We start from the raw sequence: 25,638 nt of genomic DNA on the forward strand, positions 1-25,638 counted from the left end.
ACTAGAACTCTGTCAGCACTCCAAAATATCCCTTTAAGGGACACAGTACAAATTACCAGGTAACAGAACTTAGTAACAACATCAATCAAAGTTGATGTCTTGTTCCATAGCCATTCTGTGATTTATAGCTTCCAAATGCTTGGTTTGTTATAGAAAGATAAAATATATAAATATATATATATATATAGCGATATAATGGAATTCTATGTTGCTTTTGTGAAATCTTTATGGAGTGGCAGTAAGTCAGTCATGTATAGAGTCAAAGACTAAGAAGATTCTTCTGTATTCAATATGTTCCTCATAAGAGAATGCAAGTTCTTTGTGCATGTTGTTTATTGCTTCCTTTCGGAAAAAAAATCACATTTAGATTTTTCAGGCTCTACTTTCTAAGAAGCTTTTTTTTTTCTGATGCAGTTTTCCCGTTTTAAATAGGGTGTTTTGTCCTGTTCTGGCCATAACAGGCCTTGTATAGCAAGACCTGGTAGACATCAAAGACAATCAAATAACGCCTGAAGAACGTCTTCATTCTGCACAAGTCTTGAAGATTTTCGGTAAAGAAGAAACCCCTTTTTTGAGTATGTAGAGAGTGTCAGCTCAAGGCAAAACAGACATGTCATAACTGAGATTAGTAGGAAAATGTTGTAGTCCATGCACTGGATTTGCTTTAACTGTCAACGCTTTCAATGATTGGACATTTGTTCACAGCATGAACTACAGTCAAATATTAAATTTTATGGAAGATATCTAGGTAGCAATATCACTAGTAAACTCTTTACCACTCCAGCTACAGCTGAAGCTTAGAGTCAAGATTCATTTGTGTAAAAAGAGTCTGATTGTCTGCTCTGTTGGAAAAGATTGAAGGAATTTGAAGAAGTCTAGAACACAATGGTTATCATAGGAAAGTGTCACAATACCTTCGTATTCTCGAACAGCACATAAAGCTAGGCCCAAAGTACCTACTGCTAAAATTCAGTGGTACTGGTAACCTGAGTGACCTCTGAGTTCAGATCTTCTACTCGGCGGCCTCGGGAGCCTCTCCTTCGGCCATCCATGTCTAGTCATACTGGCTTGTCTGGAGCATGTGACTGGGCGCAAGTGGATACTTGGTCCCGGGTAGTGTTACGGGCTCTGCTGAAACTGCTCTGTTCAGCATGTGAGCGGAAGGGAAAGCAGAAATCTCGGAAGCATCTCTTGAAATTTTCATCTAAGAAGGCATAAAGCACTGGATTCAGGCTGCTATTGGTGTATCCCAGGGCAATGCAGAAATGCCAGCTCGCCACAACGTAAGGATTCCTCTTGTCAATTTCCACCATAGTCCACACAATAACGAAGATGTGGATGGGTGTCCAACAGATGATGAAGGCAGCCACCACTACTAGAACCATACGGGTTATGCGGCGCAGGTTGCGGTCTTTCTCTCTTGATCCAGACAGGAGGCGTACACTGCGAAGGCGAAGGATCATTAACCCATAGCATACTGTAATTACCAAGACTGGAATCACAAAAGCGAAGATAAAGACACAGATTTTGGTAACGGTATCCCAATACCAATCAGGGCGAGGAAATTGAAGCATGCAAGTGATGCTGCCAACTGTAGAAGTTGAAGAGATAGAAACTTGTTAGTAACTGATTTACATCCTGTTATTAAATGTACAAAAAACAAAAGGTATGCTACAAATTTTTCACATTACCCAATCTTAAAGTATAACTGAAGTAATACAGTGCATAGGTCATCATAAATGTTGCCTATCATTCCTTTTTTTTAAATGTATAATTGGTATAATCTCATAGTTTTATAAAACGATTTTATTTTATTCAATAGGAAAGTTAAAATATGGTATAATACATGTATGTATTGTTGTCTTAGTAGCTTAACAGAGTGATGGAGTAGTGAAAGTAAAAAAAGAATATGCTGCCTGGGAGGACTAAGTTAAAGGAAATCTGCATTGGCAAACTACAGGGTAAATAATAGGTATTTAACATTCAGCATAATACAGTGTACAGACAACACTAAAGCTCGCCTACCTTTATTTGTTTTGGTAACTGCCATAACCATGATGGGCACTCCAATAACAGATGACAAAATCCAGATGCAAACATTTATAGCTTTGGCCTTTGAGGGGGTTCTAAAGTCCAATGCTCGCACGGGATGGCACACGGCTACATAACGATCCACACTCATCATAGTCAGGGTAAAAATACTAGTGAACATGTTGTAGTAGTCTATGGACAATACGACTTTGCAGAGGATTTCTCCAAATGGCCAGGTCTCCATGAGATACTTGGCACTTTGAAAAGGTAAAGTGCTGGTTGCCAGTGCATCAGCCAAGGCAAGATTGAAGATGTAAATGTTGGTTGCTGTCTTCATCTTGGTGTATCTGTGAAAAACAGAAACATTTTGTTGTTTAATTTTCTATAAAGAACCTAACATGCATCTAATACAGCTTCAGAACCTAAACCCAATACATGGCTTCTCTGCTTTTCTCCTAATGTCATTGGTTGTCAAATACACAGGCAATGAAGGAAGAAAGTATTGTCAAAGTGATACTGTGAGTGATAAACTGTGATTTTGAAAGATACAGCACTGTTGATTGGAGTGGTTTTTGGAATCAGAGTGTTGAACCCGCTGGAGAGCCAGGCCAATGCTTTGTGTAAGAAAGCTGCTGTCCAACTCCTATATGCTGCCAGGACAGGGTATATTAACCTATGCTGCTGCACTTAGCAGTTACAAAAAAGTTAGACAACATCATATTTATTACAGTATATGCAAGCTAAGTGCCTTACAGTAATACATAGTTAGTGTTACATTGGATTTAATAGTTGGGCTAGTCTCTGTTATTGTTTTTGTCTTTAAACTCTGGGCACAAATTGTATTAACCCTAGCAGTGGGGCTATCCCCCCCCCCCACTGCAAGGATTAGCTGCTCATTATTGCCTATTGTAAACAAAAAGTTATACTCACCCGATCCTCAGAGCCAGCAGCGCTCCCACCAGCCTGATTCCTGCTATGCTGCAGCGATGGTAGGTCCCTCCTCGTCTTCATATCCAACAATACTTATTGTATTGGACATGATGACCCAGAGACCTTACACTGCTGCAATGTAGAGGGAGAATCGCTCCAGGGACTGGTCTAGGAATTGATCGTCTCCTGATCCTTGGAGAGCTGGCCAGCTCCAAGGATCAGGAGCCAGGTAAAAAAACAACCCTTTTTTTACCCTAGGCAAAAACGAGACGTTAACCCTTGCACTGCTGGGGTAGTCCCATTGCAGGGTTAATACAATTTGTGCCCAGAGTTCTTCTTTACATTTGCATTCACCACTATTTGTTCAGTGCTGTTTGGTGCAAAGTTTTTGTTGCTAATAAAAAAAAAAATAGTTTACATGTCAGGACCCCTAAATCTGACATGGGGGGGGTGGGGCGAACTTTAAAAAGTATTTTTTTGTTGTTGTTCATTTAGTTCCACTGCCCCAAAAATAACACAGATAGCATGTCTAAACTTTATCAGGGATAGCAAAGAACAAAAGTATCTACAGTATATCAATAGACTATCACTGTACTGCCTCTGTTTTGTGAACATTTGCATGGATAATACAACATCATGCCTATAATATATCAAATTATGAATATTCTGTAGATAAAAGCTATGTGGAACTAAAAGTGCAAATACATTTAGGAGACCACAAAAAAAATCTCTGTATTTTTCTAATAATGAATTGATTGTTTTAAAATATTGTGGAAGGTGAATTGGTATAATTTCATAAACCAAAATAAAATTGAAACATATTTGTATTAAACCTTACTTAGAAATGGTAATTCAAATGGTAATAAAAGTAGTATTTATTATTTGAATCACCATTTTATCTAAAGTTTAATATAATTATGATTTTTATTTTTTTATTTTCTTTTAATTTATTTGCACTTTACATGCAAATAAATGAAATAATTTAAACATTAAACATTAACATTAAACAAAATCTTTATCTACAGAATACTCATAATTTGATACATTATTGGCACCACTGCCAGGGCCGGATTAAGGGCATCATGGGTCTGGTGGTGAGGATTTTGTTGGGCCTTACTAAGGAAATACAATGTCGGTGGTTACTGGGGCCCTCTTCCTTCTGTCTGGGTCACCCAAGTTGCGGAACGCCAGGGCCCAGTCACAGCTGCAACTTCTGCGACCCTGGTAGTTCCGACATGGCGTAGTATTCTATGTGCATATCTGAATTCTATTATCTTCCTCCTGCGGCCAGTTTCTGCTGTTGCCTGCCTCTGCCCTATCCAGCGAATCCTCCACAGAATCAGGTGATCCAGCGCTGTCTCCACAGAATCAGGTGATCCAGCGGTGCCTCCACACAGGGCCGGCCTTAGGCCTTTAGGCGCCCTGTGCGAGAAAGCTTTACAGCGCCCCAATAGTCATTGGCCATGCTGGGCCATCCTGAAATAGAAGCAGGCTTCTGGACAGGCCTGTTTAACCTCCCTGGCGGTATGATTATGTCAGGAATTTTGTACCAAAAGCGGTACAATTTTTTGCATGGAAATTTGTTGTTTATATTGTAGGCCTGTAATTCTTAGTAAATCTTAGGAATAACTCACCTAAATCTGTCCAAACAAGAGTCCAGTAGACATCCCAGGTATGATAAAGTTTGAAACACGAAATTAAAAAATTATAATATAATAAATTATAAATAATTATAAGAAATTATAATATAATAAATAATTATAATGATAAGGGTTGACTCGGAACGGTTTGAGCGATTCCTCAGGTCAAAGGGGATACGAAAACCTCTCATACCTTAGGCTGACATGTGAGGGGGGTTCCCAGCTGATACCACTCTATGTGAAGTGGAAGGCCGACATACCTGCCCTGACAGAGGATCTTTGGGAGGATTGTGTCCAGAATTACATTTCCACGGTGATCTCCCCCAGGGAGCGGTTTATCCAGCTTAAATTTCTACATAGGGCCTACTACACCCCAACTAGGCTGGCTAAAATCTACCCCAACGTTGATGCAAGGTGCACTAGATAAGCGCGGTGTCCGGACATCAGCTTGACATGGACCCACTGATATTTCTACTGGGCTGTGGAGAGACGCTGCAGGCTCCTAAGGCAACAAAGCTTCTTATATTCCATGTGGCTTTTTACGCCCGTAGGGGAAATTATTCTGAGGTGGAAGCTGCCCTCCCCTCCTACGGTGGGACAATGGTTGGGCACGATTGACCGGATGCTTCTGATATACAGACTAACTTATATGAGCCGAAACTGTGTTCGCAAATTTGATCGGGTCTGGGGGGATTGGGTGGCGGCTAGGGGCCTCACTCTGGAGGGCCCGAGTGGAGAGACCGTGCTCCCGCCTGCATCGTCTGAGGGGTGATCTGAGGGAGATGGATTGTGGAGATGGATTGTGACTTCGGGAGTTGGGGGGGGGAGATAAGGGACGTGGTTGAGTTAGTTTTTACCTGTTAAAAAAAAAAAAGTCAGATGCCGGCTTTTAGTTTCATTTTCGGGCCGCGTACAGCAGACGCCACCACGGGATCGCAGGGACAAGGTGAGTGTCAGAGTGTCACTTTTCTCTGCAGCCCCGAGTCTGGCTCGGGGTTACCGCTCCTAGCATTGAAAATTCACCCCGAGCCAGACTCGGGATTACCGACAGGGAGGTTAAGCTGCTCAAGGATAAAGTAATAAGAATCTGGCTAGTATACTATGTGAAGTGAGTAGCTATATCTTCATTAATTCTTTCTCCAGCAGCTCCTTAAACAGGCCTGTCCTGAGGCTTATTTGTATTTTGGGATGGCCCAGCATGGCTGATGTTTCAATGAAGGTGGAACCTGAAGCTATCCAGTGCCACCTTCACAGAATCCAACCCACGCCTTCACCATAACACATCTCAGCAATGCAATGTACAGCAATGCAGAATGACTCCAATCTATAGAAAGACTACAAATCCCAGCAATGCATTATACAGCAATGCAGAATACCATCAGCTATAAAGGACAACAAATCCCAGCAATACATTATACAGCAATGCAGCATTATACATCCAGGAGAGAGAGAGAGAGAGAGGAGAGACAGCCAGGACAGAGAGAGAGAGGAGAGACAGCATCTGTCCTCACACATCAACTGCCAGTATCTGTACTCAGCTACTGTTGGGGGGAGAAAAGGCAGTAGGTGATCCGCATCCTGTACTGGGCTCCCTCATTACCAGGCTCCCTTTATACTATATACTGTAGAAGCAGCTTCCTAAATAGGCAGCCGTTTGCTGGGGCCTCGCCGCATGGTCGTGAGGCCCCAGCGAGCGTTCACTTAATTTGCCTGACTAAATCGCTGCCTCTGCCTGATTGTGTTCGGCCAGCCAGCTTGGATCACCTCGCTATGCTGCATACCAAGGTGGGCCCATTTTCATTGGTGTGCCTGGCGCTGGCACTTCAATAGCCCCTATGTTAATCCCGCACTAACCATTGTTATATTATCTCATGCAAATGTTCACCATACTGAAGCAGTACTGTGATAGTCTGTTGATATAGATCTTTGCTTTTGTTCTCTCTTAGTCCTGATGAAGGGGGTATTTGTATGAGTCCCTGAAATGTGTTGGATATTTCTATACTGTCCCCTCATCCTTACATTGAATAAAGATGTATCTGGACTATTAAAGTGTTGCACTTCAATTCATAATTCTGCAAATCTGATGATGATGAAAGACGTTTAGCTAAACAGATTGTGCCTGCTGGAACATCAGGCACCAAATACAATATCTAATCTCCTTCAAAAACACTCAACGAACTATTCACTGTGGAGTTGCATTTTCACAATAGAGTTGCCAATTATATTCCAATAAATGTATTATCTGAAGCCTTCAGAATAGTCAGTTCTCTTCTTTTCTTACTCTAGAAATAAATTTCCCCTGGAACTGTAATGGAACTGTAAGAAAATACATACTGATCCATTCAATTACAGTATGTGCATAGAGCAACAGAAAACCTTAGCCTTTATGCTGGTAGTCTTCCGCATATTTTTATATGTCTTTCAAGGTAGCCATAAACAAAAAGAATGTGGTGGTAGACGAAAAATGTCAACTAGTTTGAAAAATAAATTTGTTGACATTTGCATTCGTAATGTCATCAGATTTAATCCAATCACATTTGTACAAAAGACCATCAAACCATGGAACGGTTACTAATTAGCATTTGGATCCAGTATATATGTAAATGCAAATTAGAAGGTAATTTACTTGTCACACACTTCAAACAGACATTGCAAGTAAACAAAAGCATACTTTTGTATATGACATTGACAGTTTGACATGACCGACCCGTTCATTCGCACACCACTCTTTCTTAATAGCAGCTCTTCTTTCCAGACATAAATAAAGGAACCTCTCTTCTCAAAGAAAATTAACACAAATGTATCGACCACATATGACTGTTCAATGTAAATAAACCTTCCTCTTTTTCTGATGTCACCTCTGACTTCAGATTCATTATAATGTGATTGCATGCCATCATTAGCAGATAATGTTTTGTAGTATATGACACCATCGGCAAAAATAAATGTCACTTGTCCAATCATTTGCTAACATTACATAAATTGGTGGTGTTAATCTATCGTTTCTTAATTATCCTGTTGCATGCTCATCTATAACATTTAGCAATCAAACTTGTGGCCTCCACGCAAATGGCTTATCTGGTATGCGTTATTTTCATTGAAAGCTCTAATGATCAGGGCTTATACACTATTTGCATCCTGTACTGTGCTCTATAGTAAATATATGTTGTTGCGCAGTGTTTATTGCTAAATACACAGAAAAAATACATATAATTGAGATGTCTTCCCTCCAATGGATGTATTTTTGTTCAACTAGGTTAAAGAGATTAACCCCACTTTCTTTCCTGCTTGCAAGGTTTTACCAAACAGGAAGTGAGGTTAACTCTCCAAGAGTTAAAAAAAAACAGAAGGAAATAAAAAATTATTTTATGGGAGGGTTGACACTACTGTCAGTTTATTTTTTAGTTCTGTCTTTGTCCATATTGCAGATTCACCCACACTTCCTTTGTGGTGAAACCTTTGTGAGCAAGACAGGAAATGCGGGTACAGGAAAGTATACAAAGAAATATAATAACACACACTTCCTCTCTTTGTTGTAACACCTTCTCATAAAATGTAATGTATACCAATCTAAAACACAACTACAACTATTTAACAGTGATGGCTGCAGCTTCCCAGATCTCTTCACACTCAATTCCCCAGATTCAATAAACCTGTGCTTAACCAGTCACCGTAATTACTAGTTCACAAGTCAAAAATGATGTCCTTACTTCAAGCCTCAGGTACAAAATCTGCTGTTCGGTACCCTGTTCTTTTCAATCATTTTATGCACCTCTGTAATGCTCTCCTTTACTTAACTAAAAGGCAAAAAAACAGCACAGTTTCTGTTTTGTTAAATCTACTCTTGTTTCCTTCTGATCCTTGCCTGTGCTTACTTATACCATTACCACCCGCGTTCTTTGCTCACTGTGTCTCTCACCACCTCCCAGGTCAGCTGTCACTGGTCCTGCACTGTCAATGCAGGGGACCACTCCGCTTAGATCCCTGCCTATAATGAGGTTGCATGAGGGTGTTGCCTCAGGCAGCATATTTTTGGGTCATGTGGAGGGGCAGCAGCCAGAGTGGATTGGCCGCTCTGCTGCACAATGTTTGTAGTGTGTCTGCAGCCCCCCTTTCCGGCCAGAGGATCCTAGGTTGCTAAGAGCCAGGTGGGGAGATGTGTAAGGGCCATACACAACTCTGCCCAGCTCTTAGGAGCCTGGGACACTCTTGCTGGTGTCCCGCCACGCTCCTGGAAATTATTGATGTCACTGGTTGCCAGAAGCTCGGCGGGACACTGGTCAGAGCGTCCCAGGTTGCTAAGAGCTTAGGGGTAGATGCAGAGCCTTTACACATCTCCCCAGCCAGCTCTTAGCGGCATTGCTCTCCACCAGCACCACAGGGGCTGTATAGTCAATTTTCTTCTTAGCTCACTGCTTGCTTACCACTTTGTAAGTTGTGCTCTGCATGTTCGGCTGAGCCGAAGTTCAGAAGGTGTTCGACTCAGCCGATCCAACATCTAGATCGGCTGTGCCGAACCTCTGGCAGCTCACTCGCTGCCTTTCGCCCCTATTCTCATAGGGGCCAAACGACAGTAAGTGAATAGCCGAATACCGCCGAGCGCCATTCGGCTTGGCTATTTTGCTTGGTACCTCTGTGGTACCGAGCAGAATAGAATATAAGTGAAATTTTAAAAAAAGGTAGGAAAATTTAAAAAATAATTAAAACAATTACAAAATTATATAAAAATTATTTGACAAATAAGCCGGTATAGATGCCGGCAAAAGAAAAACAATTGGGCGGAGCTAGCAGTGACTGCTAGCTCTGCCCAACTGTTTCCTATTGGCCGGCACCTATTAGAGTCTTGTAGTTCGACTGAACTGAAGGGCTCTGGCGGCCGAAGAGAGCCGAAGGATCATCTGAAGCTACGGCTTTATCCTTCGGCTCAATAGTGAATAACCCCCTTTGTCTTTTGACAATTTCGTTTACACATTTACATTCTATCAAGTACTTTCAGCATCTATTGTATCATCTCATGCATGATACAGGTACATGGTTTAATGATCTTCCCAATTAATTACTTTAATACTTGCATTTGCAGCCAGGGCCGCCATCAAGGGGGGTACAGCCAATACCCATGTAAGGGGCCCAGGCAGCCTGGGGGGCCCGTCCGGGACCCTTACAAGAGTATGGGCTGACTGTGACAGGCGAGGAGGCGGCGCCGGAGGAGAGCTGGACCTAGCAGCCCTGGGCCCCAGCATTGCTGATCCAGCGGCATCGGAGTAGGCTGGGGCCCCATCGGCGCCGCTGCTCTTCTGATCTCCCGCGTCCAGCGGGTCAATCAGCCCTGCGTACAGTGGGTCACTCAGCCCTGGGGGGGCCTGGCCTAAAGCCGTGTAAGGGGCCACAAAATTTCTGATGGCTGCCCTGTTTGCAGCAATCTATAAAAATGACACAATTCAGAATCCTACTTCAAACATATGTAGCTCTCAATAATTTCTCTCTTTCTCACATCTGGCCTCCAGGAATACTTCAACCCAGAACCTGTACCTGCTACTTCCTCTTTCTTTTGCCAGGGCTTCTTTCATGCTGTTCCCCACCTCTGGAACTTCCTCACATATGCAGTGCTGACATGTACATGAAACAGCCTCCAAAACCCTTCTGTTAGGGAGAAATGTCATGCCATTCTGATGAACCAATAGAACCAATAGGAATCTCAGGAGGGTGGGAGGTTGCAGCAAGTTACAATAGAACCCTGAAGTTGACAAAGATGCGGCTGTACTAATAGGATATAAGAGGATACTGAATACCTAGAGGTGTCTGCACTTTGTACTTGCAGATGTTTTTTTTTTAACAACATAGTCTGTATTAAAGCAATCAACAATTCTCAAAGTCTTCAAATGTACCATCAGATCCATTATTTTGTGGAAGATGTATAATATTCATTAATAACATCTCTTCTACCACTAGATTTGTTCATGACTTCTCCCACCACCACATTTTAATGCAAAGTATTACTAATGCTTCCAAATCCATCTATTGTTTGGACCTTTATTAGAGGAAGGTAAGGTGGTAAGCTCTAAAAGATAAAGCTGCTCCTGCATGACTTATATAAGGTGCACTGGAAGGTGCTCTGCATGATTTATGTATTGTGCTCTGGAAGATATACCCTGCATGACTTATGTACAGTGCTCTGGAAGCTATAACTCCTGCATGACTTATGTACAGTGCTCTGGAAGTTATAGCCCCTGTATAACTTATGTACAGTGCTCTGGAAGATATAACTCCTGCATGACTTATGCACAGTGCCCTGGAAGATAATGGTACTACATAAATCAGTAATTATAATAATGATGATAATTTACACCACAATTCTGCTAATGTTTTTAATATAATGTACAGTTAAGTGACTCCATTTATAAAGCTTGCATATATCCACTAAGACAATATTTGTATCTGAAAACTCTTGTACAGTAAGTGCTATGAAAACTGTGAACTCATAACAGAGTGTGAAGATGCAATCTAAAGATGCTTAAATCCAACATTTCCTTACACATGCCAAGTCTCCAAATTCAGAATTTATTCCAATGTAAATAATTCCTCAGAACTGTAATATTGCTCTTACTGACTCATCACATTTATGTAATAATGGATTTATCAAATGGCTTTAACAGACCTAGACAATCTGAGTGTATCCTTTAACACTAAAAAAGATCTTTGTAATGCGAGAATACAATTTCAGATGCTGAAATTTAAATACTTTTGTCTTGGGGGGGATAACACATATGAATGCACTCAATAGATGTTTTCTTTTAACATGGGCTAAGAAACTAAGGTAGACTCTGACTCTACACTCTATATGTTCAGCCTTATGACCATCTAGTGACGTCAACGGTGAAGTGTTTTACCATGTAAGTCATAGACAGGAAATGAAAAGTAAAAATGTAGGCAATACCTTTTATTGGAGTATATTTTTGGGGTATAAGCCACTGAAACCTTGTCTGATGCAGAAATCTGTTTTCGAAGCTTTTCACTTAGTCAATTTAAGGGAATCTTCACATCATTGCTAACAATGTGTTATATATGCGGACAGTTCTATCTATTTTCTTGTTTCTCCAGAGTCACCTTACTATACCATATCTTGCTTATTAACAAAGATCCTTCAAACTTTTCTCGTATGGTACATTGAAGATTATATTTTTGTTTTTCTAGGAATTTTGAAGCTGACATTTATTCCCATAATGCATTGTTTCAGTAACTGTTGGGTATTTGTATGCTCAGAAACAAATTGCACGGCCTGTTGGGTACAAAACTAACTTACAGTTATATCAAAAGCTAATACATAACCCAAAATATAAATGAATACTAGAATGAAACAAAATACAGTATACTGGGGAACTAATATCAAGTTGATGATGCGTTTGCTGCAAAAAAAAAACATACTTAAATGGTCAATCCACCAAAAATGAATATTTCAGATGTTGACAATGTGTTCTGTCTCTCTTGGGTCCTCTATTAGTGAGATATCTGCGCTTGAATTCCAGGGTCTATTCACCTGCTGTAGCCAAAGTAAAGGGGTCCCACTCTCCATGTTTGATTTTTTTTTTTTTTCACTTTGGAATTATTACAGGGAGATTTTGCTGTTTGCAAGACATATTAAAAAAAGCCAGGGGCTGACTCGACTTATAATTAAAATATCACTTTTGGGTGCACTGCGAAACCTATCACAAGCCTGTTGAATTAGCTATTACTATCTTAAATACAAAGCACTAAAATCCATTGTTCATTTAAAAAAAGGAATTTGTCATTATGCTAAATATCTGTCTTCTGGAAGCTGCCACAGCCTGACTTACAAGGTGCATATCTTTTTCCATGGCAGTCAAATAATGGCATGCTGCTTTCAAAATATCTGCAGCTTGATGATAGATTTATTGGTGGAATTATAACTTTAATTATGTATAGTCTAGAGAAAAAGAATTCTAAATGATTTTGCTTTAGCGGTCATTGAAAATCTTAGACAGTGTACAATGAACTACTAACAAGAATTGTTTTTTCTGTAATGGTCAAACAAATACTAGTTTGTAGCATCATACATACTCCTGGTTTTACATGATATTTATAGGTCCATTTATAATGGTCAACAGTGAAGAAAAAATGGACATTCACCTAATGTCACACATATGCATTAAAGCAATGAATCCCAAAAATCATTCTAATAAAATCAATAGGGTGCTAAGCAAGCTTGTTGAAGACTGGGATACAATGACCATTCTGGTTGTGCCTGTTCTAATCCTTTCATATGTCAGTGACCAATGATGAGTTTAGTGTTGATATATACTGACTGTAGCCAGATAAATGGACAACTTTGTGAGTAGTCAAATTGTATATTAAGGCTTTCATGTGAATTGCTTCTGAATGCTTTTTTTTAACTTTAAATAAGTAAATCATTTAAGCAGGGAGGCATATGATTCTATAGAAGGCATTTAATTACATGTTTTACCCAAAGTGCTTATAGTCACTGCTTAATTAATGTGACATTGCCTAAATGCTTAATAAATCAGAAGTATATCACATTTCCTCAAGGAATACCGGATAAAGAATCACAGCAGTAGGCATGCATAGGATCACAAATCATTCCGCTTCTAGGTTCAATGCCAGCTGTCATCCTATATGAGAGAGCCAGTGCCAAAAAAGACAAAAATATCCTTAGACAGAATCTTGCTGAACTAATAACCTCATCCCAGACTAAATATATATATATAGCTATATATATTATGACTATTGCTATAGATACTTTTTAGTGGAAAACGAATAACTTTCAGAATAATACCAAGATCATAAGAACATTTTAATGCTGTTTGCAATACTTGTGACATTCACAGTCATAGCACGCATTTAGAAGTAAATTTGAATGTATTCTCTAAGGTAGACTAACAAATTAAGCCGTATGATACTAAAAAGCTAAAAAAGAGTAACAGCAATACATTTAAAAACATAGTCAAGTTAAGTGCCCATATCAACTTACAGAATATGAATAACTAATGAAACAATATTACACTGAAGGTGCATAACCTAATAAGTAGTTAGCTGCTATGTGGTGCAAAGAGTTTTAGGAGCAGTTAAAGTATACAAACAGTTCTATGCATAATGCATCAACAAGATCAGTGAAAAGTTATAGGTGATAGTCATATGCAGAGAGAGAGTAAGAATAGTAGTTATATTAAACAGCTATATGGAGAGATTGGAGAATGAATAGGTAGAAGATTTACTGGGAAGACCGGGGAGGATTATGCAGCTATTAGTTATAAAATGTGAAGCTTGGAATTACAAGGATTAAATGTATAACATTAGTTAAAGCATACATAAAGATATGCAAGCTATAGGCACAAGAAGAAAAAAAAGATCAATACTAATATAATTTAGATTATATTAGCCATTAGGGTAAGGAACATTTATTGCAGAATGGATGTTGGGGCAGCTATTCATAAATATTGACATAGATATAGGTTACTTGGAGATAGTAGAAGACGTAGAAAGGAGACATTGGTTATTACATGCATTACACAAGAAGATGGGACAAGACTGATTGGATTAGAAAAGAATAGCATTCCCCTGCCCTCTTGTTTTCTAAAATGCCAGTCTAATTGAGACGTCTGTCTTCAGGTCATTCATGCTCCTATTACCAGTGTATCTTGGACATGTACTGCAAATAGAAGGCAGTGCACTAACAGAAGTGGCAAAGACACAGAACATACGCGCAGTATGCATAAGCAGAAAAAAAAAGCGGATAAGTGCACCTGCTCTGAAAACTGGATTACATGTACAGCGCAAAACCGCCTTACTGAACAAACTTACAACAAAGCAATCTATTTAAATTTACAGTCTACACGGCTAAACAGTACTGTATATGATGATTGTATATATAACGCATGTATACATACACATGCATATACAACTCTATCTATCTATCTATCTATCTATCTATCTATCTATCTATCTATCTATCTATCTATCTATCTATGCTTAGAGGTGACATGCAGCAATTATCAATTTTCTACACATTTTTTCACATTGCATACACACATTCCTCACAAGCAATGTCATATAATGCACTCTGGCAGGTACAGAACTGATACTTAAGAGAAGAAATGGTTAATACTCTGTACATCCAGGCAGTTCCAAGCCCGTACCTCACAATTCCATACATGACCAGGATGTTGCCGAGGAGCCCCACCACGCACACCACTGAGTAAAGAGCAGTAATTGCCACAGCCATAATAATTGAAGCATGGTTTCTGGAGACCCCCTGGCCTGGGACACTGAAGCTGCTGTTGGATGTGGGGGAGAAGGAGAGGTTCTGTGTGGCATTGTAGAAAAGGATGTCTGAGTATAGTATGGAAGTGGATAGCTCAAGCTCCATACTCAAGCAGTGGGGTAATGCTTGCTCTTGCAAGGTTGCTAAGTACAAGTGGTACCCGAGTCTGTGTTGCCGTGGAGACAGCAGGAGAGATGTTGAGGACAGGATGCTCGATCCTCAGCAACTGAAAGGAAAGGACGGAGTGGAAGGAAGAAAAATATTCCTTCTCTCATGAATGCAGATCCTCCTCCACCACCCCTTGCTTTATTATTTCCCTCTCCAACAGTTACTCCTCCTACTCATACATTCTCTGAATCCCCAAAGACATTCTCTGTTTCCTCTAATCATATTTTGTTCCTTACAGCAATACACTCACCTTCTATGCACCTCTTGTGGCTTATCTGAATAATTCTTACAACCTCCAGTAAAGCTTTTCCTCTCACTTTTAAACATATGTATCTCTCTCTGCTTCAATACATCAGAGTAAGAGCCCACTTCCCATTTTCCTATTTTATCTATGTCATCCATACTTCTTCAGCAAGATCTGACTTTCTATATGCAAACTGTCAAAAGAGTGTTAATTATACATATGTCTCACCTTATTCTTACCTCTTGTAATGTTCACAACACCTAAAAATAATCACAGTTGTTTTGTTTTTTTTTTAGCTTTTATACGTTTTCTTTGTGTTAAATACTTTTGCCTTTGCTTCTCATTCTCAACATGTCAAGGTCAATCAACCATACTGTACCATTACTAATTAAGTGTGATATGATTAGCAAAGAATATGTTTTATGCTGTCATAATGACAAGAATCATATTTGCCTTGAAATAAACAAATACAATTCATATAAACAGTGACAAAGCTAATTAGAGTCAGAAGCTGACACCTCAGGCAAATCTTTCACATCAGTAAACAAGATATGATATATATGAATAAGTAAAAATATGCTGGAGAATGTTATATTGAGAGTATATTCAAGACTGTTTTCTATAGTGACAATTAGGGCACTTGCCACTGACCCTAAATGGGGTCATATGATCACTTAAATAGTTGATATTTCAACCCAGCACTACCTTACCATTGCCGTGGGAAAAATAAAGACCCTTATTTTAAAGATGGCTGTTTCCTTCTTTCAGATGGAACGTTGTTATGCTAAAATATTTGCTCTGTACTCTTCTTCAACCATACTGCATGTTGTAGTGTAAACTTTTAAAATTTCTATCATGCACCCAAATCTTTTTGTTACTGTCCAGTAACAGCATCCTTAGTGGCCACCAAACACACAAACATGGCAACTCATGCCCTTAGTAGTAAATTGAAACCAATATTAGAGGGAAGCAAAGAGAGGGGTTTACTTATTAGCAAACGTGTTTGTGTCTGCTCTCAGATAGAGATAAGTGAACAAAAATTCACACCATTGACAGTTTGTAAGTTATGTACCCAAAAGCCACTCTGCTGAAGTGAGATGTCCCCCAATGAATCTAAAAAAAATTGCAATATGAGTTTTAAGTGTTTTTAAAGTCAAAAGGTTTTTAAGCTAAGCCATTTAGCAATGCTGATTAAACCACTTATAATAGATGCTGCTCATTGATGTTTAAAAGTTTTAGTTTCCTTCATCTGGTCCCCTGAACACAAGCCCTAATATCCAGTTTTAGGGTGGCTCCTTTCCCTTGAAGGGTCCTATGCAGCTACCCTTGTGTGTGCTAGTAAGCAGGGTCACCAGAACTAGTTTCTCATCAGAATACAGGCACAGCAAGGCAAGATACTTCCCTGTTCCCGGCTCCCCCATTTTTTTCCCTTCCTCCTCCGCTCACCTTTCTCCAAGCAAGTGTACATGGACAGCTTCTGGAGACTTTAGTTTCCCTTGTGATCTTGTGCAGTACAGGAAGTTCAGGGAAGCCAAGCTAAGAGAGTTTGAGCCAGCTGTTTGGAAAAATGATGACTGTGTTTGGGCAAAATTGTACAGAAATACTTTTCTGGGCAATGCATGTGTGTTTAATCTGGATTCATTATTGAAAATAAGTTTGAGATACTACTTTAAGTATAGTTAAACCCTATGGAGCTACCCCCGCACTGCAAGGGTTAAGTGCTCATTTTGTCTAGGGTCAAATAAAGAGTCCCACCTCACTCCTGACTGAGAAGCCCCATACAATGTTGGGGTGTGGGGGGGATTTGCCGCCAAATACTTGCAAAATAGAAAAATGGTCACCAGCACTCCAAGTTTTCTTCAAAACGAAATCCTTTTATTCATTCATGCAGGCCATATCACCATGCATGACAACGTTTCGGAACCTGTCCGGTCCCTTCATCAGGCAAACAAAATGTTTGCATTTTGTCTAGGGAGCTCAAATAACAGATATATACTCACTTGGACTACGATCCTGGCTGAATCCTAAAATGGTTCCATCAGCCTGTCTCCTTCTCCTCTCCAGCAATGGTATGTCTCTTGGCGTACTCACGTGCTATACACTGTATTGGAAGTGATGACTCACAGGACCTTAGACTGTCAGAGCGGAGGGGGAGAGAGGCTCCAGGGACCAGTCTAACAGCCATCTGGGATACAGTTTGGGTGAGGTTTTTTTAGCTCCCTAGACAAAAGGAGCACTTAATCCTTGCAGTGTGGGGATAGCCCCACAGCAAAGGTTAAGATTTTATTTGCCTAGAGTTCTTCTTTAAGTCTGAGGTATTCATGTTGGGTAATATAATGTGATAGCATGATATCATTTTCTTTTGTTGGTTGACATAATTTGCTATTACAGTGTCATATGTTCTAGCAGCCATTATAATAATTTGATGTAATAGTATGATAATGTATAGTATGCTGTTACTGGGTGATATAATTTGCTGTTGTAGTATCATGTGGATTACATATATGGCATGACTTATTAGGCTCAATTCACAAATTATTTTGTATCTCCATTCTATCTCATGAAACATTTCTCCTAAATATGTTTCATTCACAACCAAAATAATGTTGAGAGCTGTGTTTGTTAGCCTGAAATGAGCTATTAAAGGCAAAACCTTTTTTCTTAGTGTTTGGTAGAGTAGAAAATGGTTAGACCGCCTGTCAAGTTTTTATTGCTGTCTGCCAACTGTCTAAAGGGGAATTCCCCTCATTTTAGGAGATTTTCTCCAATATTCTGTTGTATCTCTGGAACAGGAAGTAAAGGGAAATTTTTCCAATGGCACATTGACAATTAAAGATAAAGATTAAAGATAAAATAATGATTTATGAGAAATAATAAGAATAAGGTTTGTTTTGGCCCAGGGGCTAAAATGAAAAAGAAATGCTCACCTGATTTTTGAGCCTGGCTGGCTGATAGATCAGTCCCCACAGCATCTCTCCCCCTCTGCTCTGGTGGTCTAATGAACCATGCGTCATCACGCCTTTTACAGTGTATTAGTAATGAGGATGCAGAGAGACATTCCACCAAGTCTTTCTCCCCCTCCACTTTGGCAGTCTAATGACCCCTGAGTCATAACATCTAATAGAGTGTATTAGATATTAGATGTGAGGACACAGACAAAGTGGAGGGGAGAGGCTGTGGGGACCGGCCTAGCTGCCATGCAGGCTTGAGTATATATTTTTTTATTTTAGCACCTAGACTGTCATCTGTCAGGATACCGTGCACGGGTGTCCCCACACTGCCTGCAGGTATCTATACGGGAGGATCAAATACGTGACCACACCACACAATGCTTATGAACTTATAGCTTAGTAGACATACCAAAATCATATAAACGCAAGCAACCCCACCATCACCTACAAGTAACATAAAATAGCCAATCTAAATACAAACAGCAAAATCACACACAGACGATAAGGGGGCTAGTGAACCTGGGGAGCCACAGATCAGGAGACCTCAGGGAAAGGAGTCAGGAGTCAGGGTCCAAGGAGGCAACAGGGTACAGGCAAAAGGATACAGGTAATGTCGACAATACTGAGGCACCAGCCTGACTGTGAGAAGGGGCTAAATACCCTCCCAGGCCAGCACCAGGTGGAGACCAATTGCCGACAGCTGGTAGACACCCGCAGGTGAGCACCAGAATTGCAGGTTCCAGCACCATCCAGTGGTGGTCTGGTACCCGACAGCTCCTGGCTGCCTGAAGACACCTGCAGGTGAGCCCAGGACCTGGTTCCAGCGTCACCTGGAGGTGCTCTGGTCCCTGACAGCATCTCTGTGGCCAAAATGAAAAAATCAAAAGGCGCCATAAACTAGAAAACATTTTATATCTTTATTCCAATACTGAGTGAAGCCGCCCAAAAAAATCTTCACATCTAACACTCTTCTAGGTGTTAAAACTGGCAGGGTAAAATTCTTATTTCATTGTACTCTGCAGTAGGTTGATCTGCACGTGAAAATGTTTCCAACCAAAGTAGTTTACATGCCAGGAAAAAAAAACCACACTTATGTCTAATATCTGTGCTGTTTCTGTAAATGTTATTGTACTCATCTTCCCCTACGCTCCTTCTTAACCAGTTGACATCCGCGGTGTTAAACCCCCTTCCCATCCAGGCCATTTTTCAGTATTCAACCATTATTAAAGCCAGCCAACTGCTATTCTAGCCTGACCTAACAGCTGTGGAGCACATGGCATCATTACTTCCCAGCAGGCAGGATTCTATATTCTTCACCTGCATTTAGACTGTTTTGAATTTATGTGTGTGTGTATTACAGTAAAAAGATGCATTTGCAGAAAAGACCCCCGAAATAGCTGCTGGAATGTTGAGTTCTTTTACTGTTTTCAGTGGTGACCTGCCATTAACTGGACCTGACAGTTCACTGATACACCAATAGTGATAAAGGTACTGATTAAGAAGGTACTAATTAAATAGATTTAAAGCAGAAATCCAGGGGAAATTATTCCTAACCTTTGCAGTGGGGCTACTCCAACAAAGCAAGGGTTAAGTGCTCGTCTTTGTCTAGGTTCAAAAATAACAAAGTTATACTCACCTGATCCTCCAAGCCAGCTTGCTGTAGCATCTGTAGCACTCACCCCTAAGGAGCCAATGATTGAATTGGGCCCTCCTAACCTGTCTAGGGTGCACAGTTCTATAGCTGGTACACAGCACTCACTGACCCATCAGTGGTGACCGATTAGCTCACTTCCGCACTGATTATCTTTTTCTTGCAGGGAATTTATTTAATAACTTAAAAAAGGGGGTTAGGACACAGGATAGTATAACAGACTTCTGTGACGGACTTTGCTACTCAGGATGAGTACGTTCGCCGCTCTAGTCTTCCCTGGTGAGGAGATGCTGCACCACGGTGATCTTTAGCTCCCAGTCCATAAAGTCACTGTCAAAACCAAGTGTAAGGTGAAACAATACAGGAATACTTCCAAAAATCACTGTCTGTGAACATAGTTCACCGTGCCATCAAAACATGCAAGTTAAAGCTCTATCATGCAAAGAAGAAGCCATATCTGAACATGATCCAGAAACACTGCTGTCTTCTCTGGGCCTAAGCTCATTTAAAATGGTCTGTTGCAAAGTGGAAAACTGTTCTGTGGTCTGACAAAACAAAATTATACATTCTATTTGGAAACCATAGGCGCCGCATCCTCCGGAGTAAAGAGGAGAGGGTTCCGACTTGTTAACCATCGCTCAAAAGCTTGCATCTCTGATGGTATGAGGGTGCATTAGTGCATATGGAATGGGCAGCTTGCACATCTGGAAAGGCACCATCATATCTGAAAGATATATCCAGGTTTTAGAGCAGCATATGCTCCTAACCCAGCCCTGACTGCTGCACTGTGTTTGTTGTGTTGTACATTACATAGTCCTGAATGCCGCACCCTGTAAGCTGTGGTGTATATTAAATACAAATAACCAAAGTGTTCATTGCTGGTTGCGAAGTAGTCACCAACCTTTTTCATTACGTTCTATTTTAACATAAGATCAGACAGGTAAATAATTTGTTAAATATATGTCTATACTCTGTGTGCAGAAAAAGGTGTAATGGAAATAAAAAATTGTAAAAATTGTAAAATGGCATATTTGTGCAGTGTATGCAGGGTGTAGGCTCATATACTATTCAAATATCCCCTTTTAGGTCCATGTTTGCTTTTCTGAGCTCACCACTGTGCATGATCTTCTTATCTCCAATTCCTTTTACATGCTTGCTGTTACTTAAACTGGGGATTCAGACTCTGCCTCTCCTGAAGCCCTTTCCCATTGTGGCCTCCACTGGATGCACTCACCCACACCCAGTGGACAGAAAGGAGGTGGAGTGGGAATCCTTCTATCCCCACAATGCACTTTTCAAGTTCTGCCTTCACCTCCCTCTCTATACCTCTACTATTTTGAAGCCCACTGTATGCACCTATTCTCTCCAGTTTCTCTGAGGAATGCTGTAATTTATTGGCCTCCTGGATAGGCATCTCGCTTTCTTGATTACTTCTCTGCCTGGCTACCCTACTTTCTCTCCTCTGAAATATCCACTATTATTCTGGGTGACTTTAACATTGCTACTAACATTAACTCCCCGGCTTCCACTCAAATTCTCAACTTAACCTCTTCTTTTGACCTAACACAATGGGCACACATTCCTACTCACTCTGATGGTAACATACTAGATCTTGTGTTCTCTTGCCTATGCATTCCTTGCAACCTTTCCAACACCCCTTTCCTGCTCTCAGGACACAGCCTTGTCAGATTCATGCTCACCCTGTCCCCAACCCTGAATCCCCCTAATCAGCACACTGTTACCCGGATTGCCTCCACCCACTAACTCATTCACTGCCAAGGACATTGACATTCATTTGAAAAACAAGATAGATGCAATTCGAGATGAGATCTCCACTGTCAGTCACCTTCCCCAATTAACGTACCAGACCCACCATCATATTTGCTACCTCTTTTGACCCTATCCTACAGAGGAGGTTACCAAACTTTTCTCTGACCTACCTCACCACCCCCCCATAGATGTGAATGAGGGTTAAGCTTCTCTCTGACACCCACCTCACCACTTGCACTCTGGACCCTGTTCCCTCACCACTACTCCAGTCACCCTCTTGCTTTATTTTACACTCTCTTACTCACATTTTTTAAATCTTTACTTCACTACTGGCATCCTCCCCTCTAAAACATGTTAACAATCTCAGGCCAATCTCCTTACTCCAATTCACCTCCAAACTCCTAGAACGCATAATTTACAACCACCTGAGCTACCACCTCACTGATAACAACCTCTTTAACCCCTTAAAGTCTGGCTTTCACCCCCAACACTTCACTGAAACTGCCCTCCTAAAACTAATGATTTACTAACTGCTAAAAACAATGGCCATTACTGCTTATCAGTCTGGATGTCACAACACTACAGTACTTAAAACTCCATCTTTCAAAAACTGAGCTCATGATATTTCCTCCCCCCTGTGCGAACATCGAGCCCATCCCTAATAAACAATAGGTACGAAATATGTCTTTATTTCCCTGTTTATGGTTTATATAGAAAAGCCTCTATATATACCAAAAAGCCTATTAACCCATCAATATGTTTTTTAATTGTAAAAGGAAACCAGAGCATGGTGGACAAACAGTCATCAGGGTCAGCCCTTGGATTTTGGAGGGTCTCACAGGCTGCCCTATAGGATACAAAGCAGGCAATGCACAGTTGCAATGGAGAAGTTTTTTGTGCATTCTGTATGAAATGGTATCCGCCCGACAGTATTAATATAGTTCCAGCCTGAAGTTACCAGGGAGAGAGGAAAGAAGAGAGCGAGTACTCAAGTAAAATCACTGAACAATAATAAAGGGAATTTAAACCATACATAAACCCAAGAACAAAAACTTAATATATTGCAGCTTAAAAGTCATTAGACTTGACGGCTGCATTAGTTTGCTTTTTTCAGGCTAAGTGCATTTTCAACCAGTACAGATATATAGCTGGTGATCTTGCCAGAAATGTATTCTTATCTTCCTCCTGTAAATAACTAATCTTACCACCCTCCATGTAATGGAGGTGAATAAAGACAGACAAGTAGAGTTAACCTTGGTGGTAACTATGCCCCCATCATTAGAAACAGTGGAGAGGAGGGTGCAGCCACCTAAGGGGCAGGAAGTCTCTTAATTGCTCAAATACTAGGTGAAAGTAAAGGGCAAAAAGCCTGAATAACAACAAAAAAACAACTAATGCAGCCACCACCTCTAAGGATTGGTAAGTTGCAATGTATTACATTTGTGTTTTTTAATTTAAATAAGCTTTAATACCACCAATGAACAAAGGTTTAAAATCACTGGTGCTGCCAATGGCTACCACTAAAAGGGAGGGTTAATTAAGATTACAAATGACCACCAATGAAGGTAGTGTTTAATATTACTGACATTGATCCCCAATAAATAGGGGGCAGTAAATATTACTGCTACTTACCACCAATGAAGAAAGTGTTTAATTTGACTAACACCAATGATGGGCATTATTATTGCATTTACTAGCATCAATGCTGGGGACTGTTATTGCATGCACAAACAGCCAACCCCCTGATGGCGCACCATGGAACATGAATTGTAGATTACCCTCCTGGAATGCATTACATGAGTATCCCAGGAGGCTGTGAGCAGCTGGGGAAAGTCCCAGATAATGTAAGAGAGGAAGATGGTGACACGGGACCAGGTGAGCAGCAGTGAAATGGCACGTTCCTGCAGAGCAATGCTGAATTCGCTGGATATGTGAGTATGTTTATAAAGGACAACCCAGTGAAAACGATAAGAGAGGATTTAAAGAAACAAATAAGAAAGGGGTGTGAAGTTCCTCTTTAAGCAAAACTCCAGTCCTATGTCAATTCTTTTTCATACGTTCCTTTTGATGATATATATAAATTATAGATCTACTTTCAGATATATTCATTGTTAAGAGAAATATCATCAGAATTATATTTTTATTCTTCACAAATGTTTGCTTGCTGAAAGTCAGTGAGATGTTTTCCAGTAGCCTGTAAGCTACTAGTATGCAATCGTTTTGCATTAGAACCAGCAGAACCCATTATTTTGTAATGCAAAAAAGAAGAAAAAAAATCAAAACTACTCGAGAGTATTGGCTGCAGTCCATACTGTGTACAAGTGAATCAACTGACTTGTTCGGTTTCTATAGACACCAGCAGCACTGTATTCTGGGTAAATAATAACAGCTTGCCCCTCACTAAATTCCAAGGACAGTTGTGTTTCTAAAGATTTGTCTATTATATTTTGCCACAATATAATGCTACCCAAGGTTTTTTAGATTCTGCTTTAATTGGCAAGGATTGTTCACGGTGAATACCTAAAATAAAATAGTCAATTTGTAGAAATATTGAGAAGTCAGGTTATGTTACGTTTGCAGTGCCCTCATTCTTTATAGTGTTCATACCTCCTGACACTGTTAGTGAACAACACACCTTTTTAATATGAATTTTCATGCTTTTACAGTTACATGAACACACCAACGTAGGAAGTCAGAAACAATTAGCTGCAACGCGCTAAAATACTTAGAATGCCTTTTATAGATTCAAGTCGCTGAAGGCTTTCAGTTTTATGTTTTTTTTTGTTACAGTCATGATTTCAACCATGTTCTAGGTTCAAGTGCCCTGAAAACAATGCCAGATTGTATACACTACTCCTAAGTGCAGATCTTTATAAGATTAGGAGTGTCCACCAGCTTGGTTTTGAGTCTCAGTGAAATCTAGAATAGAAGAAGACTTATCTAACCATAAAAATGTACAAGTGGTATATGGTTAGCTGTTCTCCTAGCCTGTCCATGCCATCTGGGTATTCCATAAGAATGTCTAGTTCAATAACATTTATTTTCCTCCAAATACTAATTTATAAGAGTAAATAGAAACTATCATTAAATATATGACTGTTGCTATCATGCTTTTAGTGGTGCAATAATACCACCATCGGCATATCACCAAACCTAACCCAAAACTAAGCTTCAGGGCAGACAAACTTTGCACTGCTGTTCATATTTCCTTTTAAATTTAATGTGCTTCTTCTGCAAAACGCACAAAACCTAAGGCTGCTACCCCTGATTTTTTAGCAATGTGGTTGCTCTCAACCTATGGTGAATGCATATAAATACATGGAAATAATGTTTACAGCATTCCTTTCCCTTTCCTTTACATATATGAATTATTAAACATTTTTCTGCACAGTTTGATCTGCTGTCAGCAAAGCTACTCTGCAATTACAATGTACCAAATACACTTTGATCAGTTGCTGATTATCATGCTTTGTATGAACAGCGTATGGGTGACAAAGCACTGAAGGAAAACTTCTACCTTTTTTAAAATCCACTGGGACTTAAAGCAATTTTCTGTATGACTCGGTCGACGCTGGATAGTGGTGCATACATGTAGAAAACTTACTGCTCCCTTTACTACACAGAATATAGAAGGATGGGGATCTGGTTATGAAGAGATTTTACAGCAAGTTAGAAAATCTTGATTTGCAGTATAGAGCAATTCTAAATTTCAGAAACACTCTTTATAATTCCTAGGGCTTTGGGGTCCAACATGTATCCTGAGGGCTTCATGTGGCCTATTGGAAGTTATGTGCCTCAGCAGCTAGCAGTGATTGTTTCTCTGTCTAGGTGCTCACTCTAAAGGTCAATGAAAGAAAAATATTTTCCAATGGCTCTTTGTGGTAAAGGGTTTGGTTTATTTCACTTTCTTGCTGAAAGGGATATCGACTGTGGCACCTGTAATTGCGACTAAAGCTGTA

At 40.1% G+C, this 25,638-nt stretch overlaps 1 protein-coding gene across 2 annotated transcripts; it reads right to left on the reverse strand.

The window, feature by feature from the left end:
• Window positions 1-651: 651 nt before the first annotated feature.
• Window positions 652-15,113, reverse strand: OPRD1 (opioid receptor delta 1). 2 transcript variants are annotated; one of them, XM_018555972.1, is made up of 3 exons: window positions 14,771-15,113; window positions 2,026-2,378; window positions 652-1,591 (listed from the first exon to the last, which is right to left on the reverse strand). In XM_018555972.1, exons 1-3 carry the CDS (start codon window positions 14,998-15,000, stop codon window positions 1,059-1,061), a joined length of 1,116 nt encoding a protein of 371 aa, XP_018411474.1. In that variant the 5' UTR covers window positions 15,001-15,113; the 3' UTR covers window positions 652-1,058. The 2 variants fall into 2 exon arrangements, with proteins under 2 accessions (XP_018411474.1, XP_018411475.1); XM_018555973.1 differs by having other exon boundaries at window positions 652-1,584; window positions 2,022-2,378.
• Window positions 15,114-25,638: the final 10,525 nt, after the last annotated feature.

The sequence above is a fragment of the Nanorana parkeri genome, unplaced genomic scaffold (genome assembly GCF_000935625.1).
Source record: "Nanorana parkeri isolate BGI_ZX_2015 unplaced genomic scaffold, ASM93562v1 scaffold220, whole genome shotgun sequence".
NCBI lineage: Eukaryota > Metazoa > Chordata > Amphibia > Anura > Dicroglossidae > Nanorana > Nanorana parkeri.

Coding starts and splice junctions, on each gene's coding strand:
- OPRD1 (XM_018555972.1), bottom strand. CDS start 15,000: ATGGAGCTTGAGCTATCCACTTCCATACTATACTCAGACATCCTTTTC. Junction 2,379..14,770: donor GTCATGTATGGAATTGTGAG/GTACGGGCTTGG, acceptor TGTTTTTCACAG/ATACACCAAGATGAAGACAG. Junction 1,592..2,025: donor AGTTACCAAAACAAATAAAG/GTAGGCGAGCTT, acceptor CAACTTCTACAG/TTGGCAGCATCACTTGCATG.